At 56.3% G+C, this 18,635-nt stretch overlaps 2 protein-coding genes across 3 annotated transcripts in view; both read right to left on the reverse strand.

Annotated features, from left to right (window-relative positions):
- The window catches only part of LOC127667296 (apolipoprotein L2-like), an 11,933-nt gene extending 10,584 nt beyond the window's left edge, over window positions 1-1,349 (reverse strand). Inside the window, exon 1 of the mRNA XM_052160280.1 lies at window positions 1,255-1,349. The gene's annotated coding sequence lies outside the window, so the exon portion shown is untranslated. The remainder of the gene's footprint in view (window positions 1-1,254) is intronic.
- Window positions 1,350-4,550: 3,201 nt separating this feature from the next.
- The window catches only part of Myh9 (myosin heavy chain 9), a 79,776-nt gene continuing 65,691 nt past the window's right edge, over window positions 4,551-18,635 (reverse strand). For both annotated transcript variants that reach the window (XM_052160276.1, XM_052160275.1), the window contains 21 exons: window positions 18,001-18,132; window positions 17,335-17,541; window positions 16,823-16,960; window positions 16,212-16,335; window positions 15,599-15,770; window positions 14,802-15,014; window positions 14,295-14,439; window positions 13,633-13,839; window positions 13,338-13,442; window positions 13,025-13,177; window positions 12,625-12,873; window positions 11,384-11,596; window positions 11,071-11,283; window positions 10,691-10,852; window positions 9,512-9,640; window positions 8,544-8,632; window positions 8,339-8,462; window positions 7,832-8,040; window positions 7,287-7,395; window positions 7,032-7,204; window positions 4,551-6,010 (listed from right to left, as the gene is read on the reverse strand). In XM_052160276.1, coding sequence (XP_052016236.1) covers window positions 5,893-6,010; window positions 7,032-7,204; window positions 7,287-7,395; window positions 7,832-8,040; window positions 8,339-8,462; window positions 8,544-8,632; window positions 9,512-9,640; window positions 10,691-10,852; window positions 11,071-11,283; window positions 11,384-11,596; window positions 12,625-12,873; window positions 13,025-13,177; window positions 13,338-13,442; window positions 13,633-13,839; window positions 14,295-14,439; window positions 14,802-15,014; window positions 15,599-15,770; window positions 16,212-16,335; window positions 16,823-16,960; window positions 17,335-17,541; window positions 18,001-18,132 — 3,384 coding nt within the window. In that variant the 3' untranslated portion in view covers window positions 4,551-5,892. The remainder of the gene's footprint in view (window positions 6,011-7,031; window positions 7,205-7,286; window positions 7,396-7,831; window positions 8,041-8,338; window positions 8,463-8,543; window positions 8,633-9,511; window positions 9,641-10,690; window positions 10,853-11,070; window positions 11,284-11,383; window positions 11,597-12,624; window positions 12,874-13,024; window positions 13,178-13,337; window positions 13,443-13,632; window positions 13,840-14,294; window positions 14,440-14,801; window positions 15,015-15,598; window positions 15,771-16,211; window positions 16,336-16,822; window positions 16,961-17,334; window positions 17,542-18,000; window positions 18,133-18,635) is intronic.

Below are 18,635 nucleotides of genomic sequence, written 5' to 3' on the forward strand. Positions count from 1 at the left end.
CAGGGAGGGAGGACAGCATGCTCCTTCTGAGGGGTCTTTGATGACCTCTCAGGGTCAAGTTGAAGCCCCTTTAGTCAGCACTCCAGGCCTCAAGCCTGCTGCAGCCCCTCCCTCCCTCCCAATTCTATTGTACACCTTCAAGTCTATCCTGCCTCGTGCCATGAGACCTCCATGTCTTTGCTGTGGCTGACATAGTGAGACACTTCTGTTCCTCCTGCCCCTTCATCTTCCCACAGGGGCCGTGGCACCTGAGCTCCCACTGTGGAGACTCCAGCCTCACCCCACAGGTAGGCAGTGGCCTCTGGGTGTCAATAGCATAGGTGATATATCCAGCAGTTGACAACACAGGTTCCTGGTGGCCAGAGTGGACACCAACGCTGGCCCATTTACTCTGAGACTGAAGCACCAAGTGTGACCTTAGAAAGCCACATTGGTGGCACAAACCTAGAACCCCAGCACTCAGGAAGCTCGGGTGAAAAGATGATTTAGAACCAGACTGGGCTGGGTGGGGAGACTGGGGTTTCTAGGGAGACACTGTCTCAAAAAAGTAAGTTACCCTGCGCCTCTGCCCAGAGTCTCTCTCACACCCACAGTCTACTCCATGATCTTAAGATTACAGAGCTGGTATGGCTCTGGAGATAATGTCTGGCAAGGTGTCCTTCTTGGCCCCCACACCTTGTGTCCTTGCCATCCAGACACCCAGGACAGCTCCTACTTCCTCCCTCCATGCTCCACATACTGGTATCAGGAGTCAGGGGAGACGTAAGCCTGTGGTCTAGCTGACCAGCCTGGAGCCCTTGGCAAATCGCCCCACTACTGGTCTCTCAGCTTCTCCCACAGGCCCTGAGACAGAACTGATGCTCAAAAGGGCGATTGGATGAGAGCTTTAGGGCCGTCCGCGTCTCAGGAGCCAGACTTAGTCCATCAGACAACCGGGGAGGCAGAGCCAAGACTCAAACTGAGGTAAACATTCTGACCTGTGGCACTCACAATCCCCCATTTGCTTATGGTTATTTTGGGATCTTTTTTGTTTCTATAATTTCCCTTCCATCAAATCTTCCACACACACCCCTTTACCAGGATTGATATTAATATTAATTCAACAGCCAAGCAAAAGTACTTTAAGCTGTAGAACCAGGTAAATTCCCCCATGAGCCAGAGAGCAGTGATGGGGACCTTCTAATCAGAGCATGGAATAGACCGGAACATGGCCTCTCCGATTGTCTTGGATGGAGCCCCCTGGATGGGACTCACTTGGCCGGTTAGGACATAGAGATCTTGAATCCTAGAAACTCCTCGACATCTGAAGGTCTGCTACTCAACAGCTCAGCTTGACTGGTGGCATCCAAAGCAAGTCTCCCAGGATGTCCCACCCCTGCCACAGATATTGACATCTCAGCCTAACCTTTGGCAATGACAGCCGCGGGGATCCTAATGCAAAGGAAGCAACCCTGAAACTGGGAAGCAAGTCAGGCAGGATGCAGCGCCATCTAGTGGATGGTGGAGGGATCAGCAGTCAAAGCACCTGGCCACCATGATCACCCGTCCCAGCAGAGACTGGCGCAGCTAAATTTTAAACGCTTGTCTGGATGCTACACCGGTTGCCTCAGGACAGGCACCCACCTCTCTGAGAATGAAGAAAGGGGCAGGGACCTCCCAACTGAGCACTGGGCTTCTAAAGTATGTAAATGGTCACCCCAGACTAACCTGACAGGACTGCAAAACACAGGAGAGAAAATCATATCCCTCATTGATAGTCTGAATGGCAGCCTGGGAGCGGAAGGGCAGCCATTGCTCCCAGCCACCGCAGCCTGGCCACCAGCCTCATTCAGAGAACTGTCCTCTCTTTGCTCAGATGGGGTGTCATGTCTTCAAAAGTGTCAGCTTCAGGATTTAGAGCAGAGTATAAAAATGACAGGATCTAAATCACAATCACTCAACTTTTTTGATGCCACACAGATAACGCTGCCCTAGGTTTGATGCACATATATAATGGTCAGGAGCATCAGACACTCCGAGTGAACACAGCAGTGATTGGGATTCTGATTTCAAACAGACGAGTTATCAACCCAAGAGGCTGGAGTTTGCCTCAAGACTGCTGAGTGCTGAGGATGAGGGTGGTGTTGGAGAGCTCTAACCAGAGGATCCAGTCCCAAGTTCAGCAGACTCTCAAAGAGGAGGTTAGAGGGACTAGGGGGGCCACCCCACTAGACAGCTCTGCAGCATGCATCCAGGGTGTCATCACATTCCTCAGTCACCAAAGAGGGTTGGCTGATGTCACGATCATACCACAGCATGGCCTCGAAATTCATTGCACCTGGCTGCTATAACCAGAATGGAGGCAGCAATGGGGTGGGGGCAGAGCCCATAGACTAAGAATCTGGGATTACTTGTGTGGGCCTTAAATCCAATGCCAAGTATCCTTTTAAAAGACCCACAGAGCTGGGCGGTAGTGGCGCACGCCTGTAATCCCAGCACTCTGGGAGGCAGAGGCAGAGGCAGGCGGACTTCTGAGTTCAAGCTCAGCCTGGTCTACAGAGTGAGTTCCAGGACAGCCAGGGCTACACAGAGAAACCCTGTCTCGAAAAACCAAATCCAAAAACCCAATAAATAAATAAATAAATAAACCCACAGGCTGACAGAGTGAGTTCCAGGACAGACAGGGCTCTACAGGGAAACCCTGTCTCGAAAAACCAAATCCAAAAATCCAATCAATCAATCAATCAATAAATAAATAACTAAATAGACAGACCGACCGACCCACAGGCTGACAAGATGCCTCAGTGAGTAAAGGCGCTTTGCCGCCAAGCCTGATGGTCTAAATTTGATCCCTGAAACCGTTCTTCCAAGTTGTCCTCTGACCCACAGAAGCTTATGTATACACACACACACACACACACACACACACACACACAGAATGAAAGAGAGAGGGAGAGGGAGGGGAGAGAGAAAGTCTGAGACTAATTTTTTTTTTCAGGGCTGAAGAGAAGGTTTAGTGAGAGCACTTGTCTTGCAAGCATGTGACCCCAGTTATCTAATGCCCTCTTCTGACCACCAGGCACGCAAGGGAAACACGGGCATGCGCGCAGGTAAGACATTAAAATATTTCAAAGACGGGGGTGGGGGATTAGCCCACGTGAAGACAAAACATACTGGGGTGGTGCTGGTCCGGGCCGTGGGGTACATGGACCCACCAGATTCTCCTGGAGACAACACCTCAGCTTTGAAAGTAGCTCTCGGCTGTAAGCTATCTGGCATGTGGTTATGCCACAGTAACCCTAGGAAAGGCAGAACCAATTGAGGCTCGTCTAGGAAGTAGGACTTGCCACACATTTTCCTCAGGAGGGGAATGAAGGGTTCATGGGCTTAGAGCAGAGACTCCCATCTGCATCCTCCAGACTGGACCCCTGCAGGTCCCACACCAGGCTCTGGGAGCCTGGCATGCACCCGAATCCTCTGGAGGGTTGATGGCATCCTGGGTCCAGATTCTGAGGCAGCAGGTCTGCAGTGGTTCTAAGAATAGACTCTCAGGGCAAGAGCGATGGATCAAGTTGTTAGGAGTACTGGCCGTGCTTGCAAGACTCAGGTTCGATATTCAGCACCCATGTGGTGGCTCACAGCCGCCTTTAGCTCCAGTTTCAGGGAATCTGATACCCTCTTCTGACCTCCACAGAGACCAGATACCTAAGTGACTAATAGCTATACATGCAGGCATAACATTCATACAATAAAAGGGGGGGGGAAATCAGATGCTATTGCAACCACACTAGGGTTCCACACAGAACTGCTGGTTCAGCCAGGCCAGTTTGTACCCCCAAATCTTCATCACAAGACTTGACAAGAGAAATCAACACTACAGTCAATTATAGTTGAGGGCTAGAGTCCCTTTCTTGCTAAGAAGCACAGAGGACGGAGATTCCAAGCCCAGTGCTGCAAATAAAAGTGAATAATGTGACGCAAAAGAGGCAGGAGCACACACTCAGGACGACACTCAGGACAAGCAGGAACCGGATGGAAGCAGCGAGGATGAGTGTTCACACATCTAGCAGGATGCAGGCTGCCCTGGGGGCGTGGCCATTGGAACCCTGTCTCCCAGGCCTTCTGATTTCCCTGTAGCACCACCTGTGTCTGGCACGTTCTGGATCCTCCTTCCTGTAGCATGGGACTTCCCCCACCACTGCTGCCGTGTCGGCTGTGCACGCTGCAGTCCTCCCTCCCCAGCTCCTGCTCACCACCCACTCCTCCCCACTTTCTGCCTGAGAACCGCAGCATCTCCTCCAGCTCCTCCTTCCTCCTGGAGGAGAAAGGTGAGGCCCGCATTGTTAGGAGAGGCATACCTGGACCAGCCCTGGGCCCATGGCTGCCCGGCCTCTCAGGCTGCATGGAAGGAGGAGGCTCCTGATTCCCAAGCTGGGAGCCCCTGCCGTGCCCAGGATGTCTCAGAACCCTCTCAAACTGCTACCTAAGCAGTCAAGTGTGGTCTCTGTGACAGCTGGCCCGGCCCTTCCAGGCCACCTCCTGCTGTGGACAGACACCCAGACACCAGAGGGTAGAACGAGATACTCTTTATTGTGACGCTCAGTGGAAACATCTGTAAACCAGCTTACTGTAGTGGTGACAGCTGCGACACAGGCTAAGGCACTTGTATCATATAAAAAAAATGGATGCAGGTCCCATCCGTTCCTTTGTGACAGCAACTGGGACCTGAATTCAGAGCTTTGCTAGCACATGTAGCTTCATGATTTGACTGTTTTTCCTTAAAAAAAAAAAAAGAAAGAAAGAAAGAAAAGAAAAAAGTAAAAAGCAAAGCAAAGCCTTCTTGCCCTAGGGAACCCAATCAGCATTTACAAGACAGTGAGCGTGCCAGGAAACTCAGACCAGTGTAGACCGCTGTGGGGCAGGCTGCTCTCTTCTAAGCACGGTCCCAGGGCAAGGCTGTGAGGACACCCGGAACTAGAGCACTTACTACAAGAAGGGAAAAATAAAACCTTTTTTCTCTTTCAAAAGCATCCGCGTGGAAGGCAAGACTTGAAGCTGTAAAGTGGGTGGCGCAGCTCGGCCACCCGGGCCCCCGTCCTGGGAGAGGCACAGAGCGCACAGGGGGCCCAGCCCTTGGCTATTCTGGCTGCTGGGCCCTGCAAGTCCCTTAACCATTACATATATTTGGTCCCCTAGAGTGCTGGGAGAAGCCATGGGAAGGCTGTTGGCCTTTCTAGAGTGGCCCTGATGCCCTGACTGGTTTGCCCCAGTGCCAGGACAGTCTGCCCTTGGCAAGGGAGGGGAGGGGCATTGCACTTGAGACATTTTGCAGTCAGAAGGAGCAGAGGCACCAGTACTACACAGAAGGAGTGGGGGGGAATTCCCAGAGTGCCCCATGTTCTGCACCCAGCACAGAGGCGTAAGCCCTGGACTGCTCCTTCCAGACCAGGAAGGGCCCAGGGAAGGGGGCCATAGAGCAGGTGTGAGGTTACCGTGTGTGATTGCCAACAGCAGAGGAAGGAGTGGGGAGGAACAGGCAGCTGAAGTGGGGGGAGGTAACAACACTTCTAGAGGGCCTGAGCTATCAAAACCTTTATCTGAAGAAAAAATAGATTCATAGAAAACTCTGGTGCCCACTCCCACGGCCACCCTTCTTGCCCACCCACCACCTGTGCTGTCAGGCAAGTGGGCAAGACCTTACGGGCCATCCGGCCTGAACCGGCCTGGACTCTTTGGTATCAGATTCTCAAAGGGTATGGAGGGCTGAAAGGGTTGCACAGCAGGCGAAGCCAATGCCCTCAGGAAGGCCTTGGGAGGAGGGGGTCATGGGCAGAGCAGTCTCAAGGCAGGGGTGTGGAGGGCTGGGAAAGGAGGCGGAGCCGTCTGTCCATCCGTCTTGGGCTGCAGAAGTTCCTACTCAGCTGCCTTGGCATCAGCCCCATCTGCTTTACCGTCGACCTCCTCGTCTGAGCAGTCGCCAGTGCCTTTCCGGACAATTCGGCGGGTCACGACAAATGGCAGGTCCCCACGCCTGTGGGCAGAGGCAGAGGGTCAGGGAGGCCCAGCTAAAGAAAAATGGGCAGTCCAATATGAAGATTTCAAAGTGATCTTTAGAGCCAGGCAGTGGTGGTGCACGCCTGTAATCCCAGCACTCTGGGAGGCAGAGGCAGGTGGATTTCTGAGTTCGAGGCCAGCCTGGTCTACAGAGTGAGTTCCAGGAGAGCCAAGGCTACACAGAGAAACCCTGTCTAAAAAAAAAAAAAAAAAAAAAAAAAAAAAAAACCCAAAAACAAAAACAAACAAACAACAACAAAAAAAAAAACCCAAAACAAACAAAAAAAAAAAAAACAACAACAAAAAAGTGATCTTTAGAGGGAAGGAGACCAGGGATCACCCCTGCCAGAGAAGTGGCCTCGAGAGCTACTGCAAGCCTTCCCCACCAGGTGCCATTACCACAAAGCGCCAGCAGAGGGGGCTGGTGTAGGCAGGGTGAGTCAGAGTGGCTTAGTGGCAGTACACACGGCTAACACATGGGGGACCCTGAGTTTCATCCCAGCACCGCAAAACAAAAAGAAGTAAGTGGACCTAGAAGCTAGGGGAACAACAGGTCAGATAGGAGTTGGGGCATCCTCTGATCATGTTAGAAAACAGCCAAATTTCTCAGGAAACTGATTTTCATGCTTAAGAGATTCCCTGACAGGAGGGAGGGTGGCGACTCTGTGACACTAACAGAAGCGAGCTTTCCTGCATGCTGCAGAGTGGCCCGTGCCAACACGCCCTCTCGGACATATCCTAGGACTGCAGACTCAGGCCAGATTCAAAATCCCCAGCGTGCAAACACCTCAACTCAGGCTGGGCGCGAACTGCCAAGAATCTGCCTGGCTAACTCCCAGAGGCAGAGAGAGACCCCAAAGGGGACACGAGGGAGGGGACCTCTGCATCTGTCATTGCACCCCACCACCTTGCACACCAGCTCTGGAAGGAAACGGCTTTCTGAAGCGTGCTCAGGACTAGACTGAGGAGAGTGTAGTCGGGCTGGAAGGCCGGCTCACCTCAATTTGTTCTTCAGGGAGCTGACCTCCCGGTTCATAGCATCGGCAGTCTCTGTGGCGTCCTCCAGCTCGCGCTGCAGCTTCCGGCGTGAGGCATTGGCCCGCTGGGCCTCCTCTTCGGCCTCCTCTAGCTGCCGCTTAAGCTGCTTCAGGCGGGTAGACGCCTTGTCGGCCTGCAGAGACAGGTGGCCAGGGGCGCTGGTGAGACGCTCTGAGAGCAGCCCACCCAGAACCCCGGCCCTGCCAAGCACAGACCTGGTCCTTGAACTGCTCCGCGTTCCTCCGCTCGTCCTCCACCTGCAGCAGAACGTCCTTCAGCTTCTTCTCCGTCCGCCGCACCTGCTTGGAGGCTGCCTGGCGCTCCCTGGGTAGGACAGAAATGCTGACTGAAAGGGGCACTCTCCCCCAGATAGCACAGCCAGCAAGATGGCATCAGGACCGGCCACTTCCTGGGGCCACGTGGAGGGCTGGATTAAGGTGCTAGTCTTTTCTGGACACTCAGTAGCTCTGTCTCGGGATGACACCTGGGCTGACGCCACGAGACCATATGGAGAAACTGAGGCTTGGGACCTAGAATGATCCCATTACCTCAAAGTTTTCAGTTTTGTTGAAGCAAAAATCAATCTCTCGCTAGAAACAGAATCTCTCACTAGAAACAGCCCACACAGCCCCAGCTCTAGAAGTGACCTATGGGTTTCCATTCAAACTACTTCTCAGAGCGAATGAGGATGGTTGTGAGGCCTGGAAGACAGACCTGGTTCCTGACCCGACACTGCCCTCAGTCTGGGTAGGGCACCTACTTGGTCTCGCTGTCCAGCTGCTCCTCCAGCTGTGCAATCTTGGCCTCCAGTGCCGCGATGGAGGCCTTGTACTTGGACTTGACCGCGCTCTCCATCTCCTGCAGCTTGGCCTTGAGCTCCTTGTTCTGCCGTTCCAGCTGCTGCCGCGCGTTCTCGTTCTTCTGCGCGTGGCTGCGTTCCAGGTTCAGGTCGGTGTTTATCTGGTCGATCTGTAGGAAGGGGGCAAGGTGACCTCAAGGAAGGCCGGCTCCCAGCTGCAGAGCCACGCAGAACCCTCTCCTCACACACCAGGACCAACGAACATCCCAGCTCTCTCGGGAAGGGAGGGATCTGCCCATGACTAGGCCCCAGAAACTTCCTGAAACCTAGTCTCAGAGGCACAGGCCTTCCCAGGATCAGAAGCAATCAGAGAGCACATCCCACATCTGCCCGCCATGGCCTGCTTCACCACGAGGCGCTCAGACAGTCCGGAGCCGGTGTGCACAGCCCGCTGCGGCCTGCACTCACCTGCAGGTTGGCCTTCTTCAGCCGGTCATTGATCAACTCCGTGTTGCCCTGCTCCTCCTCCAGCTCCTCCTCCAGCTGGGCGATGCGGGCCTCTAGTCGCCGCTTCTCCTCCAGTGCTAGGGCCCTGGGGAGCACCGGGAGAAGTGAGTGCTCGCACAATGGAGGAGGTCCTCCCAGCACCCCGGGCCTCCTCCCTCTGGCTCACCCTTTGCCACTGCTGTTGGCAATCTCATCGGCCAGCTCGTCCCGCTCCTGTTGGGCCTGGCGCTTAGCACGCTCGGCGGCTGCCAGTTCCTGTCACAAGGACACCAGAACATGACCCACTGGGACCAACAGTCTTCACTGCCAGCAGCCCACATCCTCTCTGCGCCCTTAGCACATTCCTCCATTCCTCCACAAAGCCCTTTCCCAGGACTCCTCTAGCCCCCAGGGTTAAGTCCACCCTGGGGTGTAGTTGAGGCATGTGTTTATAAAGCCCCTCAGTCCAAGAACTTGGAGTCACGCCAGGAGCCAGGGCTATAAACGGCAAACACCCAGGTCTCCGAGGGAGGACAGTGGACAGACCTATCAGCAGACAGAGGACAGCAGATGGGCTGTGGAGGCCTCCAGAGCACCATGCGTGGTGGTCATGATGGAGACGCTCACCCCAGGACAGGAGCCGTGCCAGAGCAGAGGGTCTGACTGGGCACTCACAAACCAGTGGTGGCCTTTGTGGAAGGCCACTGGACCTGGGGACACCAGCCCACCCCTCCTACTACATGCTTCGTGTGGAACTAAAATAGCATCCCAGGGGGAATCCCAGGTCCCTCCTTGTCCTAGGCAACTGCTAGAGACTCATAATCAACACAGCATTGTTGATCGATCAGGAAGTGAACTGGGGACTCAAGGATCACAGTCATTTAAGAGGCGGGGTCTGTTGCCAGGGTGGGGGCTGCAGCTAACCCTCTTCCCTATTACAGACATGCGCATACACAAACATGCACCACACCATGCCAAGGTGTGCAGCTAAAGGATAAAGCTCTTGAGGGACCCCGTTATTAACTCCCTCCTGGGGGCTGCTCAGTTTCTTTCTGCCTCTCCCTCCCTGCTCACTGCTACTGACAGGAAAAGGCCCAGGCAGCAAGTGCTGGGCTTGCTGAGCAGCAAGTGGCCCTGCGCCCCCGGCGGACCCACCTCCTGCAGCTGAATCATCTCGGCCTCCATGCTCTTCAGCTTCTTTTCATTCTCCTTGGCCTGTGCCAGGATTTCCTCGCGGGAGGCGCGCGTGTCGTCCAGCTCCCGCATGCAGTCCTTCATCTGAGCCTGTGTGAGGAGACAGGGCAGCATCACCAGCTGCTTCCACCTGCTCGGAGCCTCCGCCCCTCCCCACAGCGACCTGCTCTACGCCTGGCGTGGTGTTAGCCAGCCTTGTTATAAACGGGCAGACAAGTAAGCAAAGGCAGGTGGCTCTGTGCGCCTTCCTGACTAGACCCAGAAGGTGGCTCTTCACAGCACAGACCCCTGGGCACAGAGTAGCTGGCCTGTCTGCCTGCTCTCTGTAACTCCCTTTTTTAAAAAGATTAATTTATTTATTATATGTAAGTACATTGTAGCTGTCCTCAGACACCCCTGAAGAGGGAGGGCGTCAGATCTCTTATGGATTGTTGAGAGTCACCATGTGGAAGAGCTGCCAGTGCTCTTAACCACGGAGCCAGCTCTCCAGCCCATCTCTGTAACTCCCTGTTGGCTTGAAGCCAGTTGGATTGATGCTGGATTGATGCCCGTGGCATCAGTCATCCAATGGCAGCCATGACACACTCGGTGACCAGGTGAGCTCAGGGACAAGACAGTAAGCATGCTTCCTGCCAGGAAAGGCAACAAACAAAGCCGGAAACTCGCTCCCCACACTCCCCGCCTGCTGATCATAAGCCCCACTTTTCTTCTGCCGACAAATCTCCTGACGGCCTTCTCAGAGGCAGAGTGTGACTCCTGTTATGTGCCCTCAGACAGCTGGCCTCCTAGGCCTCACATCCTTGCCCATGTGACGTTTACTCTTTCTCACTGCTGGGCTACTTGTGTGAATGACCACCCAAGAGCTGTTTGTATTACGGTTCGTCTTCAATCACTGGTGAGTGAACCTACCTCCAGGTGTGTGCCCCAGGCCCCGAGCCGCTTCTCGGAGCCTTCGGCTTAGACCACCCACCACAGCACTGCCTGCACCTGGTCTCTTCCTGAAGCCGAGTTAAGGGGACACCATCCTGACTCTGCTTCATGTGCAGCTGCCCTCCTCCTGGCCTGATGCGCTCAGTGCCCCGTCACCGTGTCCCCTGAGCCCGAGCCCCTGTGTGACAGGCTCGCAGTGGGCGGCCTCACCTGCAGCTTCCGCAGCTGCTTGATGGCCTCCTCCCGGTTCTTATTGGCTGTGTCGATATGCGCCTCCAGGTCCTTCAGGTCCATCTCGAGCTTCTTGCGAGCCGCCATGGCCATGGAACGCTGCTTCCTCTCATCCTCCAGCTCTGCCTCCATCTCCCGCACCTGACGAACACCGGCAGCTCAGAAGGCTCACAGCCGAGCGCTGAGCCGCTCTGGGGTATGCATGGGGCCCCCAGGGACAAAGTGCAAAGGAAGCCACTGAGCCCTAAGAGAGGACTGAGAAATGAGGCAGGGCGAAGATGGTCCAGGAGCCCCTCCAGATGTTGCCCAGGAAGCAGATGCAGTTCCTAGTGTCTGCACAGTGAGGAGGCCATACACACCTGCCTGACCAGCTGCTTCTTCTTCTCCTCGCTCTGTTCATCCCGGCCCTGCAGGTCGCGCTCGAACTGGGCCTTCATGGCCTGCAGGTTGACCTCCAGGCGCAGCTTGGCGTCCTCGGTGGCCTGCAGCTCGTCCTCCAGCTCCTCCAGCTGCGTCCTCATCTCCTCCACCTGCTGCTCCAAGGCGCGCTTGGACTTCTCCAGCTCGTGGACCTAGCAGAGCCCCCAAGTTAGTTACAGACAGACAGATGGGGCCCCGAGCTCAGACCACACCCCAGGCTGCCCTGAACCAGGACGCGAGGCTGGCACTCACACTCTTGCCCACATCATCCTTGGAGCTCATGAGGTCCTCCATCTCCGTGCGGAACTGCTTGTTGAGCCGCTCCAGCTCGGCCTTCTGCTCCATGGCCTCCTCAAGCGCCCGGGCCAGGGACAGTGCCTTTGTCTCCTTCTCACGGGCCTCGGCCTCAGCTCGGTCACGCTCCTCCGCGTACTTGGCTGAGATGGTCTTCTCCTCGGCTAGGAGCTGGAGAAAGAAGTCTTACTGTGAGGCTGACTGAAGACCACTGGTGCTCTACAGCCTGACCCAGATCAGCAGGCCCAAGGCTGCTACCAGGGACTCACTGGCTCCCGGGCTCCTGGTAGAGGAGGGCAGGGCCCCTCTAGCTCTGTGCTTCACCTCTGCTTACATCCTTAAAGGTTTTCATCTGTGTGTGTGCACACACGTGCACACGCAGATGTGCACATCCACACACATGTGCATGTGCTGGTGCCAGCAGAAGCCAGGAGACTGTGTGGGACTCCATAGAGCCAGTTACAGGTGGTTGTGAGCTGCCTGGCTTGGATGCTAGGGATGGAAGTCGGGTCCTCTAGAAGAGCAGTGACATCTCTTAACAGCTGAACATCTCTGCAACCTCTCTGCTCAATTCTCTAGTTCATGTTGTCCAGTGAGGATGCCCAGATCCTTGAAAAGATCTTCTTAAAAGCTTAAATCCCACGCGGCCCTTCTCCAAAGATGGCTGCACCCGCTGTGCCTGTTCTGTGTGGGCCCCTCACTGGTCCTCACCTTGCTGCCTTCCTGTCTCTGTGCCCACTCGTCACCTGCCCCACAGACTGGGGTCTTTTCACACGGTACATCCCTGCACAGCCTCCCGAGGGCCATCCAGCTCTGCCACTTCCCTCGCTAAGAGCCAGGGCAGCATGCAAATGAGTGTAGCAATGGAAGTTTATGGGGCCAGGAGATGGCTCCGCAGGTAAAGGACAGAAGATGGGCTTGTGCGAGTTGTGCTCTGACCTCAGCACATGCACTGGGGCACAGCGGAGAGAACCCGTGTTGACCCTGATGCCTTAGTCTGTTGCTCCACTGGGCCCATGTCCGCATCTCCATGGTGGAAGGCGGACTGGCTAACGTCTAAAACCTGCTCCTAAGTCCTCTTCTGGTTACTTCCTCCCCAGGCTCCTCGCCAAGCTGCAGCCTGGGGGCCTGGCCGTGCCCACCCCTCTGCTCTGCCGAGGGGAGAGAGAGGGCAGAAGGAGGTGGAGGGGAGGCCACACCTGGTCAAACTTCTTCTGCTTCTTTTCCAGGTTGGAGACGCTCTGGCGCTGGTGGTCCAGGTCCACCAGCAGGTCGTCCAGCTCCTGCTGCAGCCGGGTCTTGGTCTTCTCCAGCTTGTCGTAGGCAGCCACCTTCTCCTCAAGCCGCTGGCTCAGGCCTTCCAGGTCCTTCTGGAGCCTCCGCTTCGCCTCCTCTGTGGTCTCCAGGCACCCTACACCGTCCTCCAGCTTCTTCTTCATGTCGGTCACCTGGGCAGGACAGGGACGTGAAGCAAACGCCCATGCTGGCACCCAGTTTGAGCACACCGTTCTCCAGAACAACCTGGGACAAGCCTGCTACACCATAAAGGGGGGCCAGGGCTCCATCGCCTCCCTCTTCCCGGGAGGGAGGGCCCCACACCTGCGCTTGGAGGGAGGTGATCTGCTTCTCCAGGGTGCGCTTGGCCTCCTCCTCCTCCTCCAGCTGCTCCCGGAAGGAGTTCTTCTCATCCTCCATCTGCTTGAGCCTGGTGCTCAGGCTCAGCTTCTGCCGGTTCTCCTCCTGGAGCAGCTCCTACTCAAGAGGCAGGGGGGCCGCTCAGGAGGCGCAGGAGCACCCCAAAACCCGACAGAGGATGAGAGGATGTGTTATCCAGTGTGTCTGTCTGCGAGCAAGGAGCATGGAGGTGGCGGCTAAGGCTCCTGGGGCTTCCGGGTCCTGGCACTGCCCTCACCTGTGTGTCCTGAAGCTGGGACTCCAGCGCAGAGAAGTCCTTCGTAAGCTTGCTGGACTTGCTGTCAGACTGGTTAAGGAGACCAGTCACGCTGTCCAGTTCAACCTGGGCAGGGAAGAGAGGCGGAGACGGTGGGTGCTCAGAACTTCCTGCAAAGCCGACTACTCGAGCTGAGCCATGGGTCCTGGCTGAGGAGCCGGGAAGAAGAAGCACACGGGGTGGGGGTGGGGAGGGGGGTGGCGGTGAGGGGGGGGAGGGGTGCAGCACCCCAGGCCTGGGTCCAGCAGACACTCACCTGCAGCTTGGTGACCTTGTCAGCCAGCTCGGTTCGCACGCGCTCTCCCTCGCTGAACTTGACCTGCAGCTCCTGCAGCTGCGCCTCCACCTTCTTGCGCTTGTGCTCCGAGTCGCCCTTGCCCTGCAGCAGGGCCTTCACCTCATTGGCCAGCTCGCCCCGCTCATTCTCCAGGGTCTGCTTCGCCTTCTCGAGGGTAGCTTTTACCTGGAGGAGGAGGCATGGGTGCGGTGAGGATCCGGTGTCGGGTGTGTGCCTGGACTTCCTCTTAACGTTGCTGAAGAGGCAAGGACTCCAGGTCCAAAGATGGCCGCCTCTGACTCAAGGGCCCGGGCAAAGGAAGCCCAGTGCGCTTATTCTCGGATCCTGAGGGTCCCATGGCCGCCCATGAGCTGTCTGGTCAGGTGAATGGAGCATTAACTACTCAGATGCTCTACAGTCTGATCAGTTCATCCTCAGACAATCAATCACCAGACAAACCAGCTGCCAGCCTCCTTTACGGCAGAAACCGAGGCATAGGGAACTTAGGTGCCCATCATTCTGACAAAGCCGGGCCCCGTCGCAGGCCTGAAGCAGCCTAATACTGCACCTGCTCCGCTCTGGTTCAGACACAACAGGCCAGCGGGGCCCATCCAGACAGCCCGCCTCTCCGACTTCCATACCCGCTTGGTCTGCTCCAACTGGTCGGCCAGCTCCTCCACGGCCTGCGAGTGCTTCTGCCTCATCTCCTGGATCTGGGCCTCGTGGGTCTTGGCCTCATCCTCCAGAGTCTTCTTCAGGATGCTCACTTCCTGCTCACGTTTCGACCTGGACAGAAAACACCATGAGACTGGAGGCAACATTCTTGGGGGGGGATGTTGTCCCTTGTCCCAACTCTGACTGCAGAGGCCTGAAAGGGACAGGGCCTCTCTCTCTCTCTCTCTCTAGACAAGTTCTTATGTAGACATTGCTGGTCTTAGCCAAGAATGACCCTGAACTCCTGACCCTTCGCTTCCGTCTCACAAGTGCTGGATCACAGGTGTGTGCCACCACACCCAGACTCCCACAGATTCCCTACCACTGGCCTCCCTCCTTTGGTCATCTCTCCATCCTGAGGCCCAGCCTAGCATGTGCTCTGCAGACCTGTGCCGCCGCTGCCGCACCCCTGCCCACCGCCCCACGTGGCGCACCTCAGCTCCTGCTGGGCGGCGGTGGAGTCCAGAGTGTCCTCCAGCTCTGTCTTCAGGGCCTCCAGCTCCTCTCCCAGGTCCCGCTTCTGCTTCTCAGCTTTGTTCCTGGAGGCTCGCTCAGACTCCAGGTCCTCCTGCAGCTCAGAGATCTGAGTCTCCAGTTCTCGAATCTTCTTCAGGGCCATATTCTTCTGAGCAGCTTCCTCCTCCACTCTGCCAAAGAGATCAGTGACATCAGCAGGACTCCGCTCTCTCTCACCGCCCAGCAGCAGGAGTGTGCAGGAGAGCCTTGGGAAGGGCAGCCAGGGCGCCCTCTGACAGTCACAGCCATGGACTGAGATTGACCTTAGCAAAGCTAAGCCGTCCAGGACGTCTGAGAGCAATACCACGTGGGGCTGGAGAGGTGGCCCAATGGTTAAGAAGAGCACTGGCTGCTCATCCGGAGGACCTGAGTTCCATTCCCAGCAACCACATGGTGGCTCACAGCTGCCTATAATTCCAGTTCCAGGAGCTCTGATGCCTTTTTCTAGTTCCGAAGGAGAAAAACACGACACGCACCCGCATGTTGAGGTGGAGGGGGAAGGAAATGGGTGAAAGGGGAAGGGAGGGAGGATACAGAGTCTGGGCTGTAGGTGGCTTTGTGAAGATCTCGCACTCCGGAACACACTGTCTGTGGGTCAGAAGTGTCTTGCAATGGGCTCTGGGATGGAAGCGGAGAGCATGCTCACGGCTTATTGCAGCACCAATGGGGCGGGAAGCCACTGCGCACGCGGCACTGGCGAGGAGCGGCGCCTCACCTGGCCAAGGCAGCCTGCAGTTCCTCCTCCTTCTTGGCCAGCTGCATCTTGAGCTCTGCGATCTGCGCCTGGAGCTCGGCGATCTGGTCGCTGAGGTCTGTGGAGTCGCCCTCCAGCTTGCGGCGGGTCTTCTCCAACTCCTGCCTCTGCTTCTCCTCCCTACGGAGGCGCTCTGCCAGGAAGGGACACAGAGCCTTAAGAACTTGTGTAAAACCAAACACTATGCGCTGGAGGAAACACAAGCAGTTTAAGGGACACCATGCACACACCCACTGCCAGCTCCGAGGTGAAGCAGAGCCCCAGGAGCTATCGAGGCCTCTGTGTCCCCATGGCCACACAGCACCTGAGTCTCTGACTCCTTCCTTCTTCCCTTCCCAGCTGTGCTCAACAGCTTCTAAGGTGGCTGTGCCCGGCGCACGCCATATCAAAGCCTCATGCTTATCACCCCTCACACAGGCAACCGTCCGGCCATGCAGCGCTGAGTCTGCAGCCCCGACTCCCAGGACAACCAGATAGCAAATGTCCCTGAAGCCTGATGGCCTTGTCTTAAGGCAATGGCCTAGCCTGGCTCGCCTAGGGATGACAGGACGACCGCGGCCAGCGCCCGCCTCACCCTCCAGGTCGGTGATCATGGCCTCGTGTTTGTTCTTGAGTTTGGCCAGGCTCTTGGACTTCTCCTCCTCTTCCATGAGGTTGGTAGTGAATTCAGCCACTCTGTCTTCCAGCAGTTTCTTCTCCTGCGAGTAGAAGAAGAGTGTCCGGGTTCAGTGCTGGCTGAGAACATACTTTAGCTCTTCCAATGGAAGACTCAACCAGAAAAGTACGGATCAAGTGTAAGGCAGGGCCTAAAGACTCGGCCAGGTCCATAGACACTACAAATGTAGGCGCCCACGACCTCCCTGGGAGCAGGTGGGAAAACTTCTTGGTGTCAGCTAGATTAGGGAAGGACAAGGGGCCCACCCCAGCCCTACTAAGAGGCTGCCGTCTGGTGATTCCTCAATCCTAAAAGCTGGTGAAGACCTTTACCAAGGAGAAATGGCAAGCCTCTGCCCAGTCTCCTCATCCATGAGAAAACCTCTCTGCACTTGGTGCTGGTGCCCCGGGAGAAGTGGCTTGCTACTGGGCAGAGCCAGGGCAGTGCAGGGCCAGGACACGCCTACCTGCCTGTGCCTGGCCCTGCACTGCCCTACCCTCTCCATGACAGCATGGAACACCGGGCCCCACCTTGGCCAGTTTGCAGTTTTGGTCCTCCATGATGATCTGGTCCTCCTCCAGTTTCTTCAGCTTGGCCTCGGTGGTCACCTTCTCGAGCTGCAGCTTCTGCCGGGCACTCTCCTCCTCCTCCAGCTGCTCCTCAAGTTCCTAAGGGGAGAGGAGACGTGAGAAGGGCGGAGGACGCACACACGTCTGGCCCCTACTCAGGAAACCCGTGTGAGACCTGGGGCACATGACTGACATGGCATCGCACTGTTCCGGGCTACTTGAGCCAGCATGCCACAAACAGGCCCGTGCTGAGGCCGATGAAGCGAGGACCAAAGAGAGAAACTCAGCGGCCTCAACATCAATGGGTAACATCATGGAGATGATCCCTGGACATTGAGTGACTGTCGCAAACAGCAAGCCTCCACAGAGATGCCCAGGTGGACAAAGAATGCTGACTGGCCACTGAATCCGTGTGCCTCTTTTGTGCTTGGTTGCGCGCCCCGCCCTGCCCCGCCCCGCAGGCCAGGTGGTACCTGGATGTTCTGCTGCATCTTCTTCTTCTCCGCCTGCAGGTACTGGCAGCGCTCCTCCTCCTCCTCCACCCTGGCCTCCAGGTCATGGCAGATCTCCTCCAGCTCCTGCTTCTTGGCTGTCAGGCGGGCCCGGAGCTCCTCGGCCTCGGCACACAGCTCTGTTTCCGCCTGCAGCTGCTCCTGAAGCTGCAACTTCTCTGCCATCAGCTGCAAGGAACATGTGCAGAAACTAAGTTCCCTGCGGCCTCCTCGTGGTCCAGGTAAGAAGTGTCCCCCAAGGCAGGCACGGAAGGCTTGGGTGCCAGGGGCGGGCACTGTTAGCTGCTGAGAACTGTAGAGGCAGGGCACTGGCACATGCCCTCGCAGGACTATTGAGGGCCTGGCCCCTTCTTTCCCTCTGCTCCCTTGGCTCTGCGCCACCTCTCTCTGTCATGGCGTTCCGCCTCAGCAGGGCCCTGGGCAGGCGGACTCTCTTCAGGCCCCTTTTAAGTTACTTCTTTTAGGCACACTGTCACAGCAGCAGAGCTGGTGTGTACTCCTCAAGCAGCTCCAGGGAGGGCGCTGTGGCTCAGGCTCCCTGCTGACTACTGCTCTCCACTGGACTGCAAATAGGCTGCAAGCCTGCTGGTGGCCACTAGGGGCAGCACTGAGCGCTCTGACACCTACCTGAGACTGCATAGTCTCCATCTCTGTCAGCCTGTTCTCTGCCGCCAGATGCTTCTCTCGAACCTTTGTCAGTTCCGCCTCCTTGGCTAGCAGCTCATCCTCATGCCTGATTGAGTTCAGCAGGGGCTTGACCTGGGGCAGAAGACAGGGCAGAGTTAAGGCCAGCTGCCCACCCCTAGAAGCTCCCTCACCTCTGAAATGCAAGCTCTAGAGGTAAGAGGCAACCAGACCTGCTATCTGGGGAAAGGGTACAAGCGGGTACAACCTTCCTAGAAGTCAGTCTGGTACCACGTGCTACAGGCCTGATTCGCTTAATTACACTGCAAGGAACCCATGTCTACATGAGCATAAAGATGCCCGTGACAGGACTGTTGAAAGGCCCGAAGCGTAGGGGTGACCCATCTATCCTCAACACTGCCGCTGAGAGGAATTCTAAATACAAAGTGCAAGATACAAGAACACGAACACAAGTCGAAGCTTGGCTACGAGGAATGCAGACAGTTTACACAGCTGAGGCGGACTGCAGAGAGAAGAAATGCAGAGACATCGCGGCGTTGGGTCAGAGTCAAGGGCCCGTTTTACGTTCTTTCTAGTGCTTTGTTGGTATTTAACATACGTTATACATTATTAACTAG

Source organism: Apodemus sylvaticus, chromosome 17 (assembly GCF_947179515.1).
Source record: "Apodemus sylvaticus chromosome 17, mApoSyl1.1, whole genome shotgun sequence".
Classification (NCBI taxonomy): Eukaryota; Metazoa; Chordata; class Mammalia; order Rodentia; family Muridae; genus Apodemus; species Apodemus sylvaticus.